Source organism: Zingiber officinale, chromosome 2A, assembly GCF_018446385.1.
Source record: "Zingiber officinale cultivar Zhangliang chromosome 2A, Zo_v1.1, whole genome shotgun sequence".
Taxonomy (NCBI): domain Eukaryota; kingdom Viridiplantae; phylum Streptophyta; class Magnoliopsida; order Zingiberales; family Zingiberaceae; genus Zingiber; species Zingiber officinale.
The window spans coordinates 161055463-161077862 of NC_055988.1; the positions used below are offsets into that span (position 1 = coordinate 161055463).

General features: G+C 33.6%; 1 protein-coding gene and 1 long non-coding RNA gene across 3 annotated transcripts; one reads left to right on the forward strand and one right to left on the reverse strand.

The window, feature by feature from the left end:
* The first annotated feature begins 10129 nt into the window (after positions 1-10129).
* LOC122040219 lies at positions 10130-10480 on the forward strand. The gene is made up of 3 exons (XR_006128554.1): positions 10130-10187; positions 10292-10348; positions 10430-10480. It is a non-coding gene; the product is annotated as an uncharacterized LOC122040219 (long non-coding RNA).
* Positions 10481-12283: 1803 nt separating this feature from the next.
* Positions 12284-22143, reverse strand: LOC122042940 (SEC12-like protein 1). 2 transcript variants are annotated; one of them, XM_042603339.1, is made up of 10 exons: positions 21899-22143; positions 21712-21812; positions 19095-19224; positions 18781-18872; positions 17977-18076; positions 17815-17887; positions 17618-17738; positions 13297-13416; positions 12801-12871; positions 12284-12708 (listed from the first exon to the last, which is right to left on the reverse strand). In XM_042603339.1, the coding sequence occupies exons 1-10, from the start codon at positions 22064-22066 to the stop codon at positions 12533-12535; spliced, it is 1152 nt and encodes a 383-aa protein (XP_042459273.1). In that variant the 5' UTR covers positions 22067-22143; the 3' UTR covers positions 12284-12532. The 2 variants fall into 2 exon arrangements, with proteins under 2 accessions (XP_042459273.1, XP_042459274.1); XM_042603340.1 differs by having other exon boundaries at positions 21690-21812; positions 21899-22041.
* Positions 22144-22400: the final 257 nt, after the last annotated feature.

The window sequence follows — 22400 nt, forward strand, 5'->3', positions numbered from 1 at the left end:
GAATGAAAGTGTATCTCAAGACAGACTTCGACCAGTGGATGAGCGTCACCAGACCCTACAAAACACCAGTAGACAGTTCCAGGAATCTACTGGATCCAGAAGATTGGACAACAGACCTAAAGAAGAAGACATCAACAGAGAACAAGGCAATCAACACCTTACAATGCGGATTGACTAGAGAGGAACTAAACCGGGTCGGACCACACAAGAACACAAAAGAGCTGTGGGACAAACTGATCGAGCTGCACGAAGGAACGAGCGACGCTAAGGTAACAAAATGAGACTTGCTCTTAAATAGAATTTTTAACATAAAACTGTAGGAGGGAGAAATGACCAGCCAACTTCACGCAAGAATTAAAGACATTCTCAACAGACTCCACGCAATAGGGCACCAAATGGAGAACCGGGACTTAATAAGGTATGCCCTAAACGCCTTTCCACGCAACAGCTTGTGGGCATCTATCGTAGATGCCTACAAGATCTCTAAAAATTTATCTAAATTAAAATTAGATGAGCTTTTTTGTGAACTAGAACTGCATGAGCAAACTAATGCCGGGGTCGAGAAAGGTGTAGCTTTATTTGCATGTTCCTCAAAAGAAAAGAAGAACAAATCTGAACCGGAAGAAGACTCTAACCAGAACTCTGAAGATGAAGAACACCTGGTGAACCTGGTAAGGAAGATGTTCACCAGGATTAAAAGAAGCTTCAGCAAGAAGGACCTTCAAAAGATCACTTCTCCAACCGAATCGAGGAGCGTGACGTGCTTCGAATGCAACAAGAAGGGCCACTACAAGAACGAGTGCCCAAGATTAAAAAGAAGGCCCTCAAAGCGATGTGGGACGACTCCTCCTCGGAAGAGTCGGAAACAGAAGATCAAAAGCACCAGAGCCACCTCGCGCTGATGGCCCGCGAAGCAGAGTCGGAAGATGAATCAGAAGACGGGTCTGAACCCAAATTGAGCCACGAGTCCGTACTCGTTTCCGAAGGTTCCGAAGAGGTATTCCTAAACTTAAACCGGAAATTTTTAAAAATTATTTCATGCTTAAATAATAAATTAGTTAAGTTAGAAAATAAAAATAAATTGCTCCTCGAGGAAAATCAAATCCTCAAGGAACAAGTTGTAAATAATAAACCAACTCAAGATCTAACACTTGAGGAGGAGAACTCATCATTAAAATTAGCAATTAATAATTTAAAAAATATGTTAGAAAAATTTACAACTAGATCAAAAAATTTAGACTTAATACTAAATAATCAAAAAGCATGTTATAATAAAACAGGACTCGGATATAAGTCGAACTCAAATAAAACATTTAAATCATTAATAACCCAATACAAACCAATGAATAAGGCCTGGGTTCCAAAAGCGTGTTTGACCACGCAAATAGGACCTAACAAATATTATATCCCTAAAGATAAAATATATTACATAAAGTCAAATAAACCAAATCAAAAACCAGAATACAAACCTGAACAAAAAAATTTAAAATCTAAACATATTAAAACTCAACAAAATGTAAACTATCACCAAGTAAAATATAATTATAAAAGAAATAGACATAAACCAAAAACTAAAAATTAAATTAATGGTCATTAATTCAGGGGGAGGCTCCAGAATAGCTGGCACCTCCAAAACTAACCTACCCAGCAGGGTAATCCTAACCAACCTACCCGACAGGGTAATTAGGATTAGTTAAAAAGGGTTCAAGTTTAACTTGAAAAATGATACTGGTGAAATTTTGGATGATAATACGTTAGGGAAGCTTAGTCTATGCATGTCTAGGAAGATATGGCTTCGACCTGGTGCATTTGGCTAAGTGGAACTGACCGAAGGTACCCTTTATGGATCATAACCAGTTAGACCAAAGTTTTGTAGTAAGTCCAGTGGATATGACTATTTGGAAAACTTCGAAGGCATGGTTACTTTAATGATGTCCGATTGAAAACATAAATCGGGTGAGATGACTAAGGACACTAAAATTAAATTAAAATTAAAATTGAATTAAAACTAAAATTAAATTAAAATTAAAATGAATTAAAACTAAAATTAAAATTAAGATTGAATTAAAAATAAAATTAAAATTAAGATTGAATTAAAAATAAAAATAAAAATTAAATTAAATTAATTAATTAAAGCAACTTAATTTTTTTTAAAACTTAAAACTTTATTATTTTTTAAATTTATTTTAAAAAAATTAAAACTTAAACTTAAAATTTTATTTTAAAACTTATTTTAAAAATTAAAACTTAAATTTTTCTTAACTTAAAAATTTATTTTAAAAATTAAAAATTAAATTTTTCTTAACTTAAAAATTTATTAAAATTTTCTTAACTTAATAATTTATTAAATTTTTCTTAACTTAAAAAATTATTTCAAAACTTAATTTTTTTTAACTTAAAAATTTATTTTTAAAATTAAAACTTAAATTTTTCTTAACCTAAAAATTTATTTTAAAAATTAAAATTTTCTTAACTTAAAAATTTATTTTAAAAATTAAAACTTAAATTTTTCTTAAATTAAAAATTTATTTTAAAACTTAAATTTTCTTAACTTAAAAATTTATTTTAAAAATTAAATTTTTCGTAACTTAAAAATTTATTTCAAAAAATTAAAACTTAAATTCTTTTAACTTAAAAATTTATTTTAATTATTAAACTTAACTTAAAGTTTTTTTAATTTATTAAAACTTAAAAACTTATTTTAAGTTTTAAGTCCAAGAGTTAGACTAACCCTAATTACTACCTATTGTTGGAAACTAAGTGGATTTTGGATAGTGGTTGCTCCAAACATATGACTGGAGATCACACAAAATTTACTCAACTCACCTACAAAAGCCTAGGAACAGTTGCCTTTGGGAACAACGGCAAACTCAAGGTAATTGGTATAGGTAATATCGAATTAAAAATTGACTTTATTATTACAAATGTTTTACTTGTTGAAAATTTCAAGTATAATCTTTTAAGTATCAGTCAACTGTGTGATACTAGATATAAGGTTAGGTTTTTATCTACAGAATGCTCAATCAAACACCTAGACAACCCTACCATAAACCTAAAAGGGTTTAGGAAAGACAACATCTATGCGATTAACTTAACCATTTCTTCAATTAAGTGTTATTTAACACAAAAAGAAGAAACCTGGTTATGGCATAGAAGAATGTCACATACAAACTTCAGAAATATAAACAGACTAAATGGACTAGTTAAAGGACTACCAAAATTACCTAACCTTGATTCAACCATATGTAATGCCTGTCAACAAGGTAAGCAAACAAAATCTACCCACAAACCAACTAATGAGTCACAAACCAACTCAATCTTAGAACTGTTACATTTAGACTTATTTGGCTCCCATGGAGTCAAATCAATAAATGGAAATCTATACTGTCTAGTAATAATAGATGACCATTCTAGGTTCACTTGTGTAAAAATTTTAAAAAATAAGGATGAAACTTTTGAAAATTTTATAAACTTTTGTAAACAAGTTGAAAATGAAAAGAACCTTAAAATTAAAAGAATTAGAAGTGATAATGGGGGAGAATTTAAAAATCATAACTTTAACAAATTCTATCTTGAAAATGGCTACCATCACGAATTTTCGTGCCCTAAAACCCCCCAACAAAATGGGATTGTAGAAAGAAAAAATAGAACCTTACTTGAAGCCTCTAGAACGATATTAAATGAATACAACTTACCTAAATATTTTTGGGCAGAAGCTGTTAGTACAGCTTGCTATGTACAAAACAGAACAACACTAAACAAAACCCATAACAAAACATTTTTTGAAGTTTATTGCAATAAACAACCCAATATAAAATATTTTAGAGTATTTGGGTGCCCAGCTTTTATCTTAAACATAAGAGAACACTTAGGAAAATTCACCTCCAAGGTTGAAAATGGAATTTTCTTAGGATACTCCCTAAATAGTAGAGGCTACAGGGTTTACAATAAGGTTACCTTAAGAATTGAAGAAACCACTAATGTAAAATTTGAAGAATCCAAACAAAACCTAGAACAAACACAACATCAAACAAGTGAATTTATTCAAGAAAATAATAACTCTGAAGGAACCAACCAAATCCTAAGTCATGAAGAAGAAGAACAACCTTAGGAGAGTCAACCCCCTAGAACAATAAGAGTCAATTCAAATCACCCAACAGATCAAATAATTGGTGACCCAGATCTTAGGGTTCAAACTAGATCTTCCTTTAGAAATCTAAGTCAAATATCTTTAATCTCAAAAATTGAGCACAAAACCATAGCTGAATCACTACTTGACCCAGACTGGGTCATAGCTATGCAAGAAGAATTAGCTCAATTTGAGCGTAATGAAGTTTGGGACTTGGTACCACCACCCAAGAATAAGAAAATAATAGAAACAAAATGGGTGTTTAGAAACAAACTAAGTGAAACTGGTGAAATTACTAGAAATAAGGTCAGGCTAGTTGCTAAGGGGTTCAGTCAAGTGGAAGGACTTGACTATGATGAAACATATGCCCCAGTAGCTAGACTAGAGTCCATTAGGATGTTACTAAGTTATGCAGCACACAAAGGGTTTAGACTATACCAAATGGATGTTAAGTCAGCATTCCTAAATGGACTAATAAAATAAGAAGTCTACGTAGGACAACCACCTGGGTTTGAGAGTATAGAACACCCTGATTATGTCTATAAATTGAAGAAAACCTTATATAGACTTAAGCAAGCACCTAGGGTTTGGTATGAAAGACTAACGTCTTACCTAATCTCTAAAGGATTTAACCAAGGACAAATTGACCCAACCTTATTTGTCAAATTAATAAAAGAAGATATTTTTATAGCACAAATTTATGTAGATGACATAATCTTTGGTTCAACAAATTCAGAATTCTTAGATGAATTTACAAGTTTAATGGAACACGAGTTTGAAATGAGTCTGGTAGGCAAATTAACCTACTTTTTAGGATTACAAATCAAACAGACAAATGAAGGTAACTACATTTATCAACAAAAATATACTAAGGAATTACTTAAAAAATTTGGAATGGAAAACACCAAAGAGATAAAAATACCTATGGCAGTAAACACAATCCTAGATGATGATCCCAATGGAAAATCAGTTGATCTAAAACATTATAGGAGTGCCATAGGTAGCCTACTATACCTAACTGCAAGTCGACCGGATATCTTATTTGCAGTCAGTATGTGTGCCATATACCAAACCTGTGCTAAAGAATCTCATTTGACTCAAGTCAAAAGAATCTTTAGATACCTTAAAGGAACAACAAATGTAGGTATTTGGTATCCTAGGACTAATAATTTTGAATTAATAGGGTATTCTGACTCAGATTATGCTGGATGCAAATTAGACCGCAAAAACACAAGTGGTGGATGTCAATTATTGGGTCCATCACTTGTCAGCTAGTTTAGTAGAAAGCAATACTGTGTTGCCTTATCTACAACTGAGTCAGAATATATAGCAATAGGAGAGTGTATTGCACAATTATTATGGATGATGCACACCCTAAAAGATTTTAACTTGAATCTTACAAATGTCAAAGTCTTAATTGATAACATTAGCTCAATTAACCTAACAAAAAATCCAGTGCATCATTTCAGAACTAAACATATTGAAATTAGATATCACTTTATCAGGGATCATGTTACTAAAGGGGACATTGAACTCAAATACATTGAGTCCAAATCTAATTTATCTGACATATTCACAAAACCACTCCCTGAAAGTGAATTTAGCAATCTGCGTAGAAAATTAAGAATGTGCTTAATAGACTAGGACTTTTCAAAATTCAAAACTATTTTTTCAAAAATAATTGTTTTAATTTCTAGGTTAAAATTGTTTTATTTTTTAAAACCTTCCTACTTTTAGAATTTCAAAACAACTTTAGCCTTAGACTAGAAAAATCCCCTTAGAAATCATGTTCTCTTAGGACTAGTATTTGAGCATCTCACCAACATCCTAGATTTACCTTGCTTGTGATTGACAAACATAGAAAGGGGTGAGATGTATAGGCCACTTGCCTGGACTTAAGATGCTTATATCAGTGTATCGATATAAGTCTGAGCGTTAAATACAAAACATATATTAATCAAGTTAAGTTATTCAGTATAGTCAACCGCTAACTGATCATAATGAACTTAACTTGACTAACCAAGTGAAAGCTGCTATCTTCTGATAGTCAGTTAGTACCTAATTGGTTAGACAACCATTTTAGATGTCAGGTTTAGGGGGAGGATTAAATCAACACTTAACACCAAAATTATTTTCTCCACCTTAAATATAATATCTTTTCTAATATTTATTTCTCAGTATTCAAATTGGATTTTGGTTTCAAATTTAAAGTCTTGAAAAGAAAAGTTTTCAAACTTAGTTTTTTTAAAAAATCTTATGTTTCAAATATTTTTAAGACTAACTTTTATAAAACTAAATTCTTCAATTAAACTAAGAATTTTTTTCAACTTTAGTTTCAATCAGTTCTGAAAAGTAAAAATCTTTTAAAACTTAGCTTTGAAATCTTTTTCAAATTTAAAAAAAATGTTGTTTGGAAAATCTAGTTTTGAAAACTCAGCCTTACAATTTTGATTTTCAAAACTTATGTTTGAAAAAATTTGGTCTTTTGAATTAATTTTGTAAATGATCCTTAAAAATTGGCCACTCTTTCAAAACTTAGCTATTTTCCAAAAGCTAAAGCTAATAATTTAAACAAGTCTTCAAAAAATTTAAACTCCCCCAAGTTTACTAGACATCATTCCTTACATTTTTTATGTATTCTGTATTTTTAAAATGTTTAAATTATATTCTTGTTTGATAAATGCCAAAGGGGGAGGGATAGGTAGTTAAGTTAGAAAAATAAAATGTCATATTTTAAAAACTAACTTAAATCTTATAAATCATGCTGGTATTTTTTACTAGCATATTTTTCACTAATTTAACCAGGTTGTCATTCCATCAAAACGGGGGAGATTGTTGGTGCGGTTAGTACTAACGGTCTAACTCAGGTTTTGATGAATGACAAATCAGGTTAAGTTAGGTTTGTCGTGATCTAACACTCTGACCGAGTGTGCAGACGAAGTCCAGACAGGTCGACGGGCTGACCGGATGTCTGGTACGAAGTCCAAGCGAGTCGACGGGCTGACCGGATAGCTGGCGAGAAGTCCAAGCGGGTCGATGGGCTGACTGGATGCTTGGCGAGAAGTCCAGACGGGTTGAAGGGCTGACTGGATGTCTGATAGGTGAGTAAAGGTAAGTCATTGGAAGGGAGTGGCTGTGAGGACGCGTTCCCGGGAAGGAAACATTAGGCGTCGATCCGGCTTAGACCCATTTCGGATATCTAAGTCGAGATCGTGACTAGATTCCGGTCTCGGAAAGACGGAATCTAAGTCACACTCCTTTTTGTTAAACTATGAACTGAACTAACACTCTATTTTACAGGTTATAATTTATATATTTGCCTCGGACTAACCTTATTTTGCAGGAAAGGTGCTCCCTGGAAAAAGGTGGTCCGGGCGCCCGGGAGGCGATTTTTATCCAAACACGTCATCGCCACGTGGAGCTCACTGGTTGGACCTGCCACGTCCCACCAGGGCGCCCGGAAGGGATCCGGGGCACCCCGAGCTTCATATAAAAGAAGGGGCAAGGGTGGAGCTTCAACAACAACTCCAAATTGACGATCTGCTCTTCTGTGCTCCTGCGACGCCGCAAAGCTCTGACAACGCGCTCTTTTCTTTTTGATTTCTTCCTCTGTTGGTACTGCTTTATTTTTTCATTAGCAACTGTACTTTCAATTGTAAAACAATTATTCGAATTGCTAGCGAATTGTCCAACGAAAGCACCCTTGTGTGCGGACATTGGAGTAGGAGTCGCCAAAGGCTCCGAACCAAGTAAAAATTGGTTCCTGTGTTAGCGTTGTTTCAATTTCGTCTTTTCCGCTACGCTTACTCTTGTCGAAATTTTTATAATCGCTATTAACCCCCCTAATGAAACTTCACGATCCAACAATAACTACTAGTCTTGGAGACCTTATCTTGTTTTTAATAAAGTCATGACTTGCAACAAAATTGCAAAGCAATTAGAATGATGCACTCCTGTTTTGAAAAAAAGAACAACAGCATAACAGTCAAATTACAAAACCTTTTAATTTGCACAAAGAAACATAACATAAATGAATTCATTTATTTTTTTTACAGAATTGATTATTGCTCTCCTTGTAATTTATTTATTTCTTTATTTATTTGATTATAGATGGGTGATCAAAATTGTAAATATAATTATTTTATTAAATTGCATCGTATGCATCAACTCACATTGGCACAGGTTGTTTATTTATATGTGGCTTGATATGCACAAAATAGGCACAAACATAATAGTTAAATTTCTTGTGTTGTAAGATTGGAAGGGGAACGTGTATTAAATGAATTAATGATAAAAGTACTAACTAATGACCAATGTCATAATATAATTAGAATGAGTCCTTCTGTATTTATGAAATTATGTAATCTTTTAGTCAAAGAAAGTGGTTTACGACCTACCACAACGATCATGATCCTTGTTATCACCATGAAAGTGAACACCATGAAAGAACAAGTAACAAAATCACTCTATTTGTTAGGTCACAATGTTATAAGTCGTGTACTTGGCTTCTTTTTCTATCGATCAGGAGAAACAATGAGTCATCATCTCCATAAGGTTTTAAGAGCTATAATGGAGTTAAAGGATAAATTTCTCAAACAATATAATGGGTCATAATTTCCTTCAGAAATCTTCAATAGCAATATATTCTATCCATTTTTAAGGTGAAAATATTACTCTTATTTTTTTGACTAATATAGTTGCATGTCTATATATTCATAATTATTAATAATTTAGATATGGTATATCAAGATTGTGTTAGAGCAATAGATGAAGCACACATTCATGTTAAAGTTTCTCCCTTTGATGCCCCAAAGTTTAATGGTTGAAAGGATTTTCCAACTCAAAATATTTTAGCATCATGCACATTTGATTTGAAATTCACTTATGTATTAGCTAGGTAGGAAGGGACAACATTCGACTCGAGAATAATAAAAAATACATTAACCAAACAAGAATGTCTTAAAATTCCAGAAACTATTAAATGACATATATTGTGATTAGGCTTTCCTTACTTTTATAATTTAATAACATAATTTTTTTTAGAAAAATACTATCTTGTTGATGTTGGATTCATGTTAAAAAGCAGTCTTATTACACCATATCGAGGAGAACATTCATTTGAAAGAATATAGTCGTAATCCACCATGAAATGCTCGAGAATTATTTAATCTTCAACCTTCTTCAACTTTTAGAGTCATTAAGAAGAGATTGCTATTAGAAAAAGTTCAATGGAGCCACATTATGAAATTGAAACACAAAAATAAATTATTCTTTGTTGTTGTATTTTACACAATTACTTGATTCATGCCGAACTAGATGAGAGATTGTTTATCAAGGTTGATGTTGAACTTAATAATAATAGTGAACATCAAGTGGAAAATCATTGTAATAGAGATAATAGTGAAGATGCAAGAAGGGGAGAATTGCTTAGGTATTCAATAATTACGACAATGTGGTTAGATTATAATATGTGATATTTTTATTTGTTTATCTCTTGATTTTGAACAAATTCTCTTAGAATTGGATGATTGTCAATGTTGATATTTTAATTTGTTATGTTACTTGAATTTTATATGATTGTTTATGTGATTGTGTGTTTGATTAATACATATTTTTTATTTTTAATAATGTCAAAAAAGAACTTACAAAATGTTAGTGCAAGCACGGCCAATAATCATTGTGTCTAGACTAAAGTAATGGACGATGCTCATCACTGCTTTTGTCGGAACTGCCATCGCATTGAGCTTCTGGGCTTTCTATACTCGTATGGTTGTAGTTTGCTAGTTCCCTCTTTGGTCAATCAGCCGCTGGGTTCAAAATTGAGGTAGTAGAAGAAAAGGAAAGTAAATTACGGAAGTCGTCCACGATTCCTCAATCTAAAAATTTAAATTCATTTTTCCAGCTTTACTTGGGACTGCTAATTTCCATTGGATACATGGTCTACGACACCCAAGAGATCATAGAGAGAGCCTCTGGTGGAGAGTTGGACTATGTGAAACATGCGTTGACCCTCTTTACAGATTTTCTTGCAGTTTTTGTCCGTATTCTCAACATCATGGTCAGCTCAGTTTTACTGCCAGCTCTTTATTTGATAAATTTCTTTAGTTTTTTTTGTCGAGTTCTCTCTTATTTTTGAAAAAATAAAAATATTTCATTGTGCAGTTGAAAAATGCATCGGAGAAATCTGAAGACAAAAGAAGGAAGAAGAAATCTTAATTGGTACACACTTATTACAAGCAAAATGTTTTATGGTTATGGCTTTCTCCCTGTTTCCGACTGTCACGCGTCTGTGTTTGCTAGGACACTTGTTACAGGCTAAATGTAATTATGAACTTCGAGGGTGTGACCGCGTAGCGGCCTAAAGAATGTTGTTGACTTCCGGGCTAACCTTTCATAGATGAGAAATGGAAGTTACTTTATTTAATTAGCTGGCTTAGCTTATGCATACGGTGTGTGCGTCATTTGGAAAAATCATTTATTTGATCGGACGAGCACATGCTTGATAATGTGACCGTGGCTTCTATTGTTGTATACGCTCTATAATTGGATTGCATGTCCCCACCGTACTATGGCCGTGAGATAGAGAGCTCCCTTTACCTCATCTTTCTTATGGTAATTAAGGGGGCTTGGCATTTTATTGAAGCAAAGTTGAATCATCATGTTAGCGGTCCTTGAAGGACCGCTTCACTTTCTAAAAGACAATAAATTATGAGAGCATTTAGTCTAACGTAGTATCCCTTTGCGTGAGAGATCATATATTCAACGAGATATTTTATGTCTCTTAAAAATTGATTATAAGATTTATAAGAATAACTATTCATATAGGTACTATCTTTGCCAACCTGGGGATAAGAGCTTGGTATTTTATGGCCTATAATGATGGAGCTTGATATTCATGCTAATGAGTTCATTCAGGGATTGAATATAAGCTAAAAGGAACTTTAAATGTAAGCTAAAGATTATTACAGAGGGATAAAATCAATAATTGAGATATTGTTTATGCATCTTTCGAAGGGAGGTTTGTCAAAAGGGAAGAAGAGAGGAAAGATTTAAGTTAAAAAATTTATTCTCTCTGGGTAGGTTTTATATGCTTGGAATTAAGACAGAGCTTGTGTGAAATTAGAGGGGAAGAGAGAAAAACTTAAGGGAATTTTGTTCTCTACTGATGATGAATTTGAAAAATTACTAACTAGTGAATTGATATTATAAATAGAAAGTTTGAAAAAGTCATTGGATTAGATAAGGCATGGGTGCAACACTAGGATGATTTAATATAGTTCATACTTAATAGCTATAGTAGTCTAGTCGATTGATAGTGGATTCTAATAGCTCAAATAGTTATTGATAGACTTAGGTTACATCATCAAATAAAGCATTCGATTGATCAAATTTATAATAAGTGAAAAATGAAGAGATGTTGAAGGCTATAAAAGGGGGAGTGAAATGAAGGCCTAAGGTTGATGAAATAGAGGGTAAATTTTGATTAAAAGCCTCTTGTATTTCTCTTAGCCTTGTATTTTCTCATAATTTGCGTATTGTAAAAGGTTTTTTCAATTTCGACAAGTAACTAAAAGGAAAAAGGTAGTGGGCTTTTTAGAAGTAATATGAATCATATACCCCCTCTAGCATCTTACCATCTCGTGTCGTTTTCCCAACAATCACTGAGGGGGAAAAAAAAGTAATATCATCATAAAGGGAAGTCAATAACTGATCCTAGAAAATATGAAGGTCGATAAGAACGTTGAACCATCCTATAGTTGGCAAATCCGATATCTCATTTTGTGTTAATATGTCCAGTTAACTTCTAGAGACCCATGTAGTAACCCAAGTTACACGAGCAGACAGTAACACGCCTATACCAGAAGACATCGTCGTCGTCACATCTTTATTCTTGACTACTGTTATTGAAGAATTCACATTAGATGTTGGCAGTCAATCTCTATACCATGGCCATATGCATGAATAAGAATGCTTTAACATGACAAATTTAGAGGATATCAAGACAGGCGGTTGTTGGTCTTGGTTTGCCAGTAGACCAAATCTAGGCAAAGCCCTTGAGTCCCACCAAGGACCATCTTCTGAAGGTTGAGGATCAGTGAAGGCTGCTGCTGGAAATCTTCCAGGTTGGTTTTTTGCAAGAGGAAAGTTACAGAATGAATCAGAATTCTCATAAAATATATAAAATAAAACTAGTGAAGCCAGAAGGCCTACTATATCAGACAAATTTAAACGATATCAAGACAGGTTGTTGCAATAGATCAATCTCCAAACCGTAACCATATGAACAGAAAGCATATGCATGAATAATCATGCTGGAACATGACATATTTAGAGGATATCAAGACAGGCGGTTGTTGGTCTTGGTTTGCCAGTAGACCAAATCTAGAAAAAGCTCCTAAGTCCTCACCAAGGACCATCTTCTGAAGGTTGAGGATCGGTGAAGGCTGCGGTTGGAAATCTTCCAGGTTGGTTTTTTCCAAGAGGGAAGTTCCAGAATGAATCAGAAGTCTCATAAAATATATAAAACAAAACTAGCGAAGCAAGAAAGAGGCCCACTAATACCAAGTAGATTTGCCACTCTGTACAAGGATAAAGACAAAAAAACCTTAAATGTCAAATGCCAAGATTATAAAAGATGAGAAAGTTGAGAATGAAACAGAATGTCAAATACCCTTCCAATCTGCAGGCACATTGAGTTTGGTAAGCTTGAACCCCCATTGGGTTGAAGTAGAAATAACAACCCTGCATTATCCGCAAGGGAAATTTTAAACTGTCTAGATAACCATCTTCAAAGTGAAGCTCCAATATTTGTAAGTGTAAATTGGCAAGTCACTAAAAGAAAGTACTAAAAAAGAAAAGGAACTTTCTGAATGGTGCAATTTTCAACTTGTCCATTACCACCCATCAGTTGCCTTGGTATGCATGCAGTTTTGTGTTTTTAACTGAATTGCTACATTAAACAGTTTTATCTATTTGAGCAGTTTGTGGTTGCATATTCATAAAACAATTTTTATTATATATTTTAATTTAAACATCTTGCATCGTAGATGATAAATATTTTCCTTCCTATCTTGAAATAAAAAACTTGGTAGCCCAGAAAAAAGCCATAAACCACCAACACACGGTCTGTCTAGCTTACTTTAAGCATGTAAACAGAGTGTCCATACCTTCCTTTGGGAGCAAATTCCAGCAACGTAATGGGAGTGCCAAGATGAAGCTTCTTACTCAAGTGAGAGATTGACATTGTCTTTACTTCAACTACGCACATATCACCATCTTTGGTTCCACTGTTAAGAAATGATAGCCAAACGTTCATTGGGAAAGGAATGACATGTATAAGCTAAAAAAATCTTCAATCGATAATAACTTGTTAGCATGCACAAAAAGGTAGATTCAACATTTATCATACTCATGGTAAAATTGTTGTTCAGAGTATAGGGACTATGGAGCATGGAATTTGTGTGATGATGTTAAGATAGGCCAGGCTAATAAGGAAGAAAATTCAATAGAGCTGGGTATGGAGAAAGATGATGCAGGTAGAAGACACTGTGGCAGTAGACTTTTATAGCTTAGCTACTTATGAAAATCATATTTTAAGAAGTTAATTCATTTTCTATCCATGAATCTTAGATTAGTGTTGGCAGTTGTGCTCTGTGATCTTGAATCTAATGTTTTGAAGGAAACTTTTGCGATCACAGTAATACAATTTGCTGTTGTTCCATCTTGATCTCTTTTATTTCTCTATTCTCTTCTCACACTGTCCCCTCTCTATCTGTCTGCACCAAGAGGTATCTAAACGATCTGATCCCCACTTTTGTTTTTCCTTGTCTCTCTCCTCCCTTGATTTTTATTGGCTATCCCTTCTCCAATCCATTCTCTTCTTCCTCCACTAGGTTTACAAACTGATCCAACACCTCTTCCATAGCACCTGTAACATTGGAAACTACCAACTACAAGCACTCGCTCTCTTTTATTTTCCACTAATGACACTTCACACAAACCTCAACTTCTCCGTTAACAATCAACAGTCTATGCCAACCACCAGTACTGCACTTTCCGAATGCCCTCTAGAACCTCATTGCAACTACCACAGACAACACAAACCCCTAGGTATCTTGCACCGCCCTAGTGAATGTCATGTGCCAGGTAACCAGGAATGCTGAGATCAGTCACCGAACAGCCCTATCTTCCACAAGTCAACCACAACTGACAGCTATGATCAGTCACCTTGCACCATTACCGGTCTTTGTTGTAATTTATAAAGGGATTTGGATTGACTATGTAATTGTTTATTCTTTGATATTCCGATACAGATATGAAAGTGCATAGGGAAACAAGGTATGGAATGACTTATAAAATTATTTAGCATGATATTGAAAATGAAAAAAATGCATGATTAGGATAAGTACTCTAGTTCCCTTATGTAAGAACAAGAGAGACGTATAGAATTGTGCAAACTATAGAGGTATTAAACTAATAAATCATACCATGAAACTTTGAGAAAAGAGTAAGTGGAAAAAGATTAAGGAAAGAGACCATGGTGACTAAAAATCAATTTGGATTCATGTCTGGAAGGTCGGCAATAGAAGTTATACATCTTCTCATGCAACTAATTGAAAAATATTGGGAGCACAATATTTATTGACTTAGAAAATCCTTATGATAGAGTCCTAAACGAAATTACATGGAGAATTCTAGAAAAGAGAGGTGGTAGTGTATCATATATCGAACTAATTAAGGATATATACGAGGATATAACGACTAGAGTAAAAACTATAGGCGGATTAATTAAAGCATTTTTTGATAAAGATAGGATTACATCAAAGATCAACTCTAAATCCTTATCTTTTTACACTAATCATGGAGAAACTTACTACCGTGGTGCATGTTTGCAAATGATATTGTTTTGGTAGATGAGATACGTAAAAAAGTAAATGTCAAACTCAAGTTTGGCGGGAAACACTAGAAGTGAAAGATTTTAGGCTTAGTAGAGTAAAGACAGAATATATGAAATTTAAATTTAGCCATATTAGACGTAACGAGACAATTGTTAAGATAGGAGATGACGAGTTGTTTGGAACTGAGAAGTTTAAGTATTTAGGATCATTTTTTCAAAACGATGGAGGGATTGAGAGAGATGTTTTACCTAGAATACAAGCAAGAAGGTTGAAATGGAGGAGAGCGTTGAGTGTTTTATGTGATCGTAAAATACCTCTAAAACTTAAAGGAAAATTTTATAAAACTGCGGTTAGATCTGCTATGTTGTATGACTGGGCTATAACTTAGCACATAAGAAAAAGATGAGAGTTGCAGAGATGAGGATGTTAAGATGGATGTATGGACATGCAAGCATAGATAGAATAAGAAATAAGAGCATTAGAAAAAAAAGTTAGAGTTGCGTCTATTGAGTAAAAACTCAGAGAGACACGTTTAAAATGGTACAGACAAGTACATGACCAATAAATGCTCCGATTAGACAATGTGAAACTATGACAAATATGTACATCAAATGAGGAAGGCCAAAAAAGACATGGTTAGTAACAATAAAATAAGCAAAAAATTATGTAAGTATAGATGATAATATAGTAGAGGATAGAGCTCAATGACGCAGAAGGATCCATATATCCGACTCCACCTAGTGGAATAAGACTTGATTGTTGTTGCTGTTTTGATTTATGATATTTTTTTTGAGAATTTGAATTTGAATTTGTTACGAATGCAATTTTGGTGCTCACAACCTTTTGTCATGTTAAATGCTTAGAACTCAAAGAGATGATGTACAAAAGACTTTCTAGAAGACCCTAAAGAAGCCAAGCATCTAAAACTAACTAAAGATATGTGTGTGTTTTCATGACAAGTTTACCACTTCATAGTGACCCCACCCTATTGCTTATAGTTGCAAGTTTGGATTATTGTTTATCAAGGGTAGGCTCAAGGAAGGATGACCAGGATAATCTCTTTGTAAACCATATATGACATAACTATAAAGTCAACTCTATAAGGATCCCACTTAGTTTTCATGTAAGAAATGACTTCTCTTAAACCTTGTTACTTTGAGTAAATGTGTAACTTACAGGGAAAAGGATCTAGTTTTGGTAGAATCTAAGTAGAAATCCCTTGACTACTTGTGATGGAATGGGTAAAGGAGGGTCCTTCCACACTTAGAAATAATCAAATTTTTATCATATTTGCTTCTTCCTCCTTGGTGTGATCGAGTCAATGATGTAGGAGTATTTATATAGTCGACTCCACTTGGTGTGATAAAAGTTTCATTGTCATTGTATTTTCTTTTTTCTCTTTCCATGAATCAACTCCTTTTTCTCTAATCCATCGTTCCTTTCAGAACAACTAAGCATAGCCTTAAGATATTTGGATTATATAAACATCTGGTTATTCTTAAAACATTACTCAAGAACGAAACTACTTGACTTAGGAGTTAAATATTTACTAAGGAGGACAAAAGTTGGCCTACGTATTCCCTACCCTAGAAAAACTTGAGATGTTCAAAGCTCTATAACTACCTCAGAAGAAGTGATCGTCACATCATTTATAGTTGAAATATCAAACATTAGAAAAAGATTTTTTTTTCCAAAAATAATAAAAAAAAACAAAGAAATGATTTCAGTTAACAAGAAGAGAAACTTGGAAAGACAATAAGTGCACGATAGCAATCATATATCTCAAACACAAACATGATCAGAAATTTGGAGTGAAGTCTTTTTGTAAGAGGATATAATACATACAGAAAGGCTAAAAAGAGAGAAAAGGCCAATAAAAAATAAAAGTTAAAAATAGAGAAAGACGAGGCAAATATAAGAATTCAAGATGGCCTGAAAAACCTTCAAAGCACAGCTGATTGTTCTTTATGTGAATTTGATTTATCAAACTATTTGTTGCATTTTATTAGGGATGAAACAAGTTTTACTTCTCATCAAAAAATAAGTAGCCTAATAAACAGTCGGATTTTATTGCCAAGTGCATTCACAGCCCAACTCACGGTAAGAGGATGCAATACACAGAAAAGAGATAAAAAGTGAAAAAGGCCAAGCAAACATAATTCAAGATTACTTTAAAAACCTTGAGCGCAGTTAATGATTTTTTATATATGAATTTGATTTATCAAACTATTTGTTGCATTTTATTAGGAATGAAATAAGGCTCATTCTCATTGATATTAAGTATTGTATAGACAATTGGATTAACAAGTAACAAATAGCCAAGCGCACTTACAGCCCAAGGTATGATAAGTGGATATAATACATGCAGAAAAGCTAAAAAAGAACTAAAGGCCAGGAAAGTATGAAAATTATAGATGACCTGAAAAACCTTAAGCCTTTAGTGCAATTGATAACTCTTTATATAGGAATTTGATTTATCAAAGTATTTGTTGCATTTTATTAGAGGTGAAACAAGGATTATTTTATTTTATTTTATTAGGATCCATATGTACAATTGGATTAAACAATACAAATTGTCAAAAACACTTACAGTCCAAGGTATTTCCCATCCAAGCTAATTGAAAGAACAGAAATAGGCTTTCCTATCAGCTTCTTATAGCCAATTCTGTTCCATGTACTCATATCCCACACTGTAGTTACCACTTTACTACCTATTTTCAGTCAAATATGATTATTCAGAAAATTAGTAGTAATCGAAATGACATTTTTAGGTTGGCAGTTAGCTACCTTTCTGGACAGTGCAAAATAGGAAAGGTTTGGTTCCATCTCTAGAAAATCGGCAACACTCAATCTTCTCATCCTAAGAGAAGCAATAGACAAGCTATTATAAATTACAGATATCAGTGCTTTGTAACACACAAAATACAAGATGCTGGGGATAAAGCTTACTGCAGTGCGAGTCAATGAGACAAGTGGAGCACCTTCAGTTATCTTCCATATTCTTGCAGCGCCATCAGTAGATGTCGAAACTAAGAATTCGGAATCCAAGCTGATAAATAATGTTGAAAAAAATCCATAACATGTAAGCATCACCCCATCACGATGTTCATAATTAAAATATATATGTACGACACTTATCAAAAACTCAAAATTAATCAGTTAACTCTTAGCCAAATTAGTAATAACAGTTTGTCCTAGTAAGAAAATTTAATCAGTTACAGAAGTTCCAAACTAACAATTACTTCCACAACTCTAACATGTCATAATTTTAAGAGTTTTCAGCTAGTTTGATGTCAAGTTCAATCATGTTTCAACTCCTACTTACTGATCAGGAATTCATTGCATTTCAAAGCATTAATTTTTAAGTAGTTTTATATTAATCTCATTTATTTTCTGCGTCAAAAGCTTCTGTTGTTGTTGTTGTCAAAAGCTTCTGAAGGTTAGCAATTATATCTCTACCAAAGGCACTTCTGATCAAAACAGTATTACCAAACTATCCCATATGTTTATACAACAATCAGAGTACATAAATGGGACACAAAATTAAATACACCAGGACGAAACTTCAAGCAGCTTGTTATAAAGAAATCTGTCCAACTTCTGGGCGGTTGAAAACTATGCTAGTACACATGATCCACTTCACATCAAGTTCAAATAGAAAGTAATGCTGGACTCAGATACTCTCTTATGTGCAAGAGCATGTCAATTAAAAGAGGAAAAATGATAATGTTTGATGAAAAAGAGGTGCTTTACCTGATATCCATATCTCTAAAAGATTTATGAGCTTTTGGCTCATCCAAGAGCAAATTCAAGGTTGGCCAATGAAATATTCTAAGATGTCCATCCTGAAGTTAAAAGAAAAAGAAAATACTTTCAATGTTAATTAAGTAGATGTGGTAGAAGAGCATCAAAACACATTCAGTATATGATTCTGTATTACACGTGTTGTGTATGTAGACTTATGTATACCAATATAAAAGGGAGAATTTTAAAGATTCTTCCTAAACATCAGCATAACTTTGTTTTTTCTAATTAATGAAGAGTCTAGGAAGAGAGATTGTACATACTTCTCCACCAACAGCAAATTTCAGACCATCCGTACTAAACGCCAAACATTTCTGAGTGCCAATGGACTGGATAGCAGGAAGATCTTTGGCCATTTTTATACTCCAATTGTGATAATCTAAGTCATACAATCTGCAAATAAAAGAAATGAACTGTTTTCTGAAATTTCTCACTGAAGGTAAAAGCAAAAAATAAACAAATGAATAAACTTGTGGTTCTACTAGTGGAGCATTTCATTCATTAAGTTGAGGAGAAAATGCTTAATGAGAAAATGTAAAGAGAAAAGGAATTTCAAGTTCTGTGGTAACTTAGTAACTAAAAATTAGGAGAAAAACATTTATTGGGATGCTAAAGTTAGAATAAGGAAGTGCACAGATTTAGGAAATGAAATGCACCAAAAAAAAATAATCTTGTTTATGTTAATGCATTCAATTTTCAAATCATAGATTTGCTTGAAATCAAGAGATCAAAAGATGTTAAGAATCTTTGTAGGAAATGAAGGTTGGTGGTGAACATGTATGTTCATATAATTTTTTTATTGAAGATCAGATAAGTTTAGGAGATAAAAGTAAAAAAATTCTAAGATATTTGACAAAACTTTAAAATTAAGATGTCAAAGGAATAAAAGAAAAAATTCAGTACATATCTATATGACTAAGTTGATGCATCCGATCATAACTTTAGAAAAAAGTTATCCAAAGAAAAATAAAATATCAAACAAATATATTTGAGAATCAATTTAATTTCATGTCTGGAAGGTCACCCATACATGCTATTTATTTAATAAGAGAACTAGTAAAAAATATTAAAAGAAGAATAATTTGCATATGGTATTTATTAAGTTAGAAAAATACATTAGATTCCATCAAAGACATGCATGATGATGTACATACTAGTAGTCATGGTTTGAAATATCATACCATGCTTAGCGAAACAGTCGAAATGTATAACTCCGGTAAATCACTGAAACTCGATACCACTTGACATCAAGGTTCAAAATCTCGAATCATGTCGTAGTTTCAGTCTTTGCTAGAGAGATTGTGTTGATAGATTGGAAGTTGAAGAAGGAAATGAAGCAAAGAAATTTGGTGTGTGTGCGCGTGTGGGGTGGGGGTTACTACTACTATAGGTTAACATATTTGGAACTATCTTCGTAAATTAAATTAACATTGTATAAATTCACAAAGTCATATTCAAGATAAACTTCCTCGGTGTATATTATTTACAAACAATATAAGAATGATTGATGGGTGTAAATAGATTAAATTTGAAGATAGAACCATGTAGAAAACCTTTAGTAATTAAAAGTTTTAAGTAGAACAAAGGTGAATATATAGAATGAAGTTTCAAATAACAACTTTAGTAAGAAGAAAAGAATAAAGCAAAGAGTTAAATAGATGGAATATAGAATTCATGTAGGAGTTTTAGATATCTTAGATATATTCCACAACAGGAATATCCATGGATATATCTTAATGGACTAACTACAAGAAGAAAATGGAAAGGATCTGATGGAATTCTGTGTAACTTTTATATGCTTATGTTAAAAGAAAAAGAATCTTATAAGACTGTAATATGGCTCATCATATTCAATGGATCGAATTTGGGCTACCATTTACATGTGGGGGTTGCTAGCAAGGATTATAAACTTTTAAAATAAAATCATATATGCAACAGAAATTAGGTTTTAGCTCTAATCAATAATAATGAGAGAGAATAAATTGAGATGGTCTGAGTATGAATTCTTCTGGTAGAAAAGTTTAGTCGGTTAAAGTCAAGGTGTAAGGTGTAACAAAACAAAAGAAAACTTTACTTAATATTATAAAAATGATTGAATTGATTTGAATATTAACAATGACGCATAAGATCCCAACAAAGGGATAGGATCCATGTAGCCGAAAGAAAATTTCCAAAACCTACTCAGATCTAGTGAAAATTTCTGAAAAGCAACCTTTAAGTTCCATAAAAGACGGTTCTTGAACAATGAAAGGTTTTTGCATAAACATTGAGGAAATGGAAGCTCATTAGTTTTTCTTGATATATAGGATTTGCAGGAACAGTAAGTTGTATGGCTTATAATCTCTGAAGGATATTTTGACATTATTGAAACCTAGCAATCATTTTTCAAGAAAAAGTAAGTGAATTTTCCCTAGGAAATAACTCAAAAGGGATGATGGACTTTTAATATTGCAGTAAGTACAATGGGAAATTATGATGGGGAGGCAACCATGGCAAACTCCGCAACAACCAAACCTTATTCCACTAGATGGGGTCGACTGTTAAAACCCTCAACCGTAGAAACTCACTGGGATAAAAGCCCTCAACCGTAGTAACTCACTGGGATAAAAGCCATGGCGAGTTAAATCTCAATCATCAGGCACTGAAGTTTGGTGGAAGTTGTTTTCCATATGATAACTAATAGATAGCCTCATTATGCATTTCAAAGTAATGGTGTTGCATTAAGTACCAGTCACCACAAATCGATGCTGTTTGACTAAACTATATATGATAAAGTTAAATTAGCTTCTTCTTTTTTTTTTTTTTCCAAATATCTAGATCTACGTCAACGACAAAGAAATGTGTCAATCAGTAATTACCCGAACTTTTTAAAACCATCACCTGCAGCCGCTGACAGTGGAGCAAACGAACTCATCCCCGCTAGGGTGCACCGCGAACCCCAGTGGATCGCCTCCCTCCTCATCCCCGATCACGAGCCTCGCCTACGACAGCCCAGCGTCACTCTTTATCCACGTCATCCAGAACCAACGGGGACAAGAAAGAGAAGGCCTGGGAGGCGAATACGAACCAGGGGATCGCTGGAGAGGGAAGCGGTCTCGGCGTCGAACTCGAGGATGTCGATCACGGGAGGGCAGGAGCGGTTCCTCGCCCTCCCCATCACCACCAGCAGCCGCTTATCCGGTCCCCGGATCCACGCCGCGCACGTCGCCGGCCCTGCCGTGTCGTCGCCCTCCATTTCTCCCTCCTATTCTCCTCGATCTCCCACGAACACCAAGGGGTCGGGTGGGGGGTAGCGCAAGATAAGGGAGGAGGGAATATTCGGGGGGCGATACCGCGTGATGGCATTTTATACGTCCTTTTTGCAAGAATAAACGCTCATACACAACATCCTCGAACTCGAACTAATAAGCAATATACAAGCCTAATTTAAAATTAACTAAGTTTTTAAAATAATTATTTAGGTTTAACTTAATTTATTTTTTAATGAGTTTGAGTTTATTAAAATCTTGACTTGGATTTTATTCGTTTAAATATAATAAAACTTTTAATTTAAATTTGATTTGAGCTTG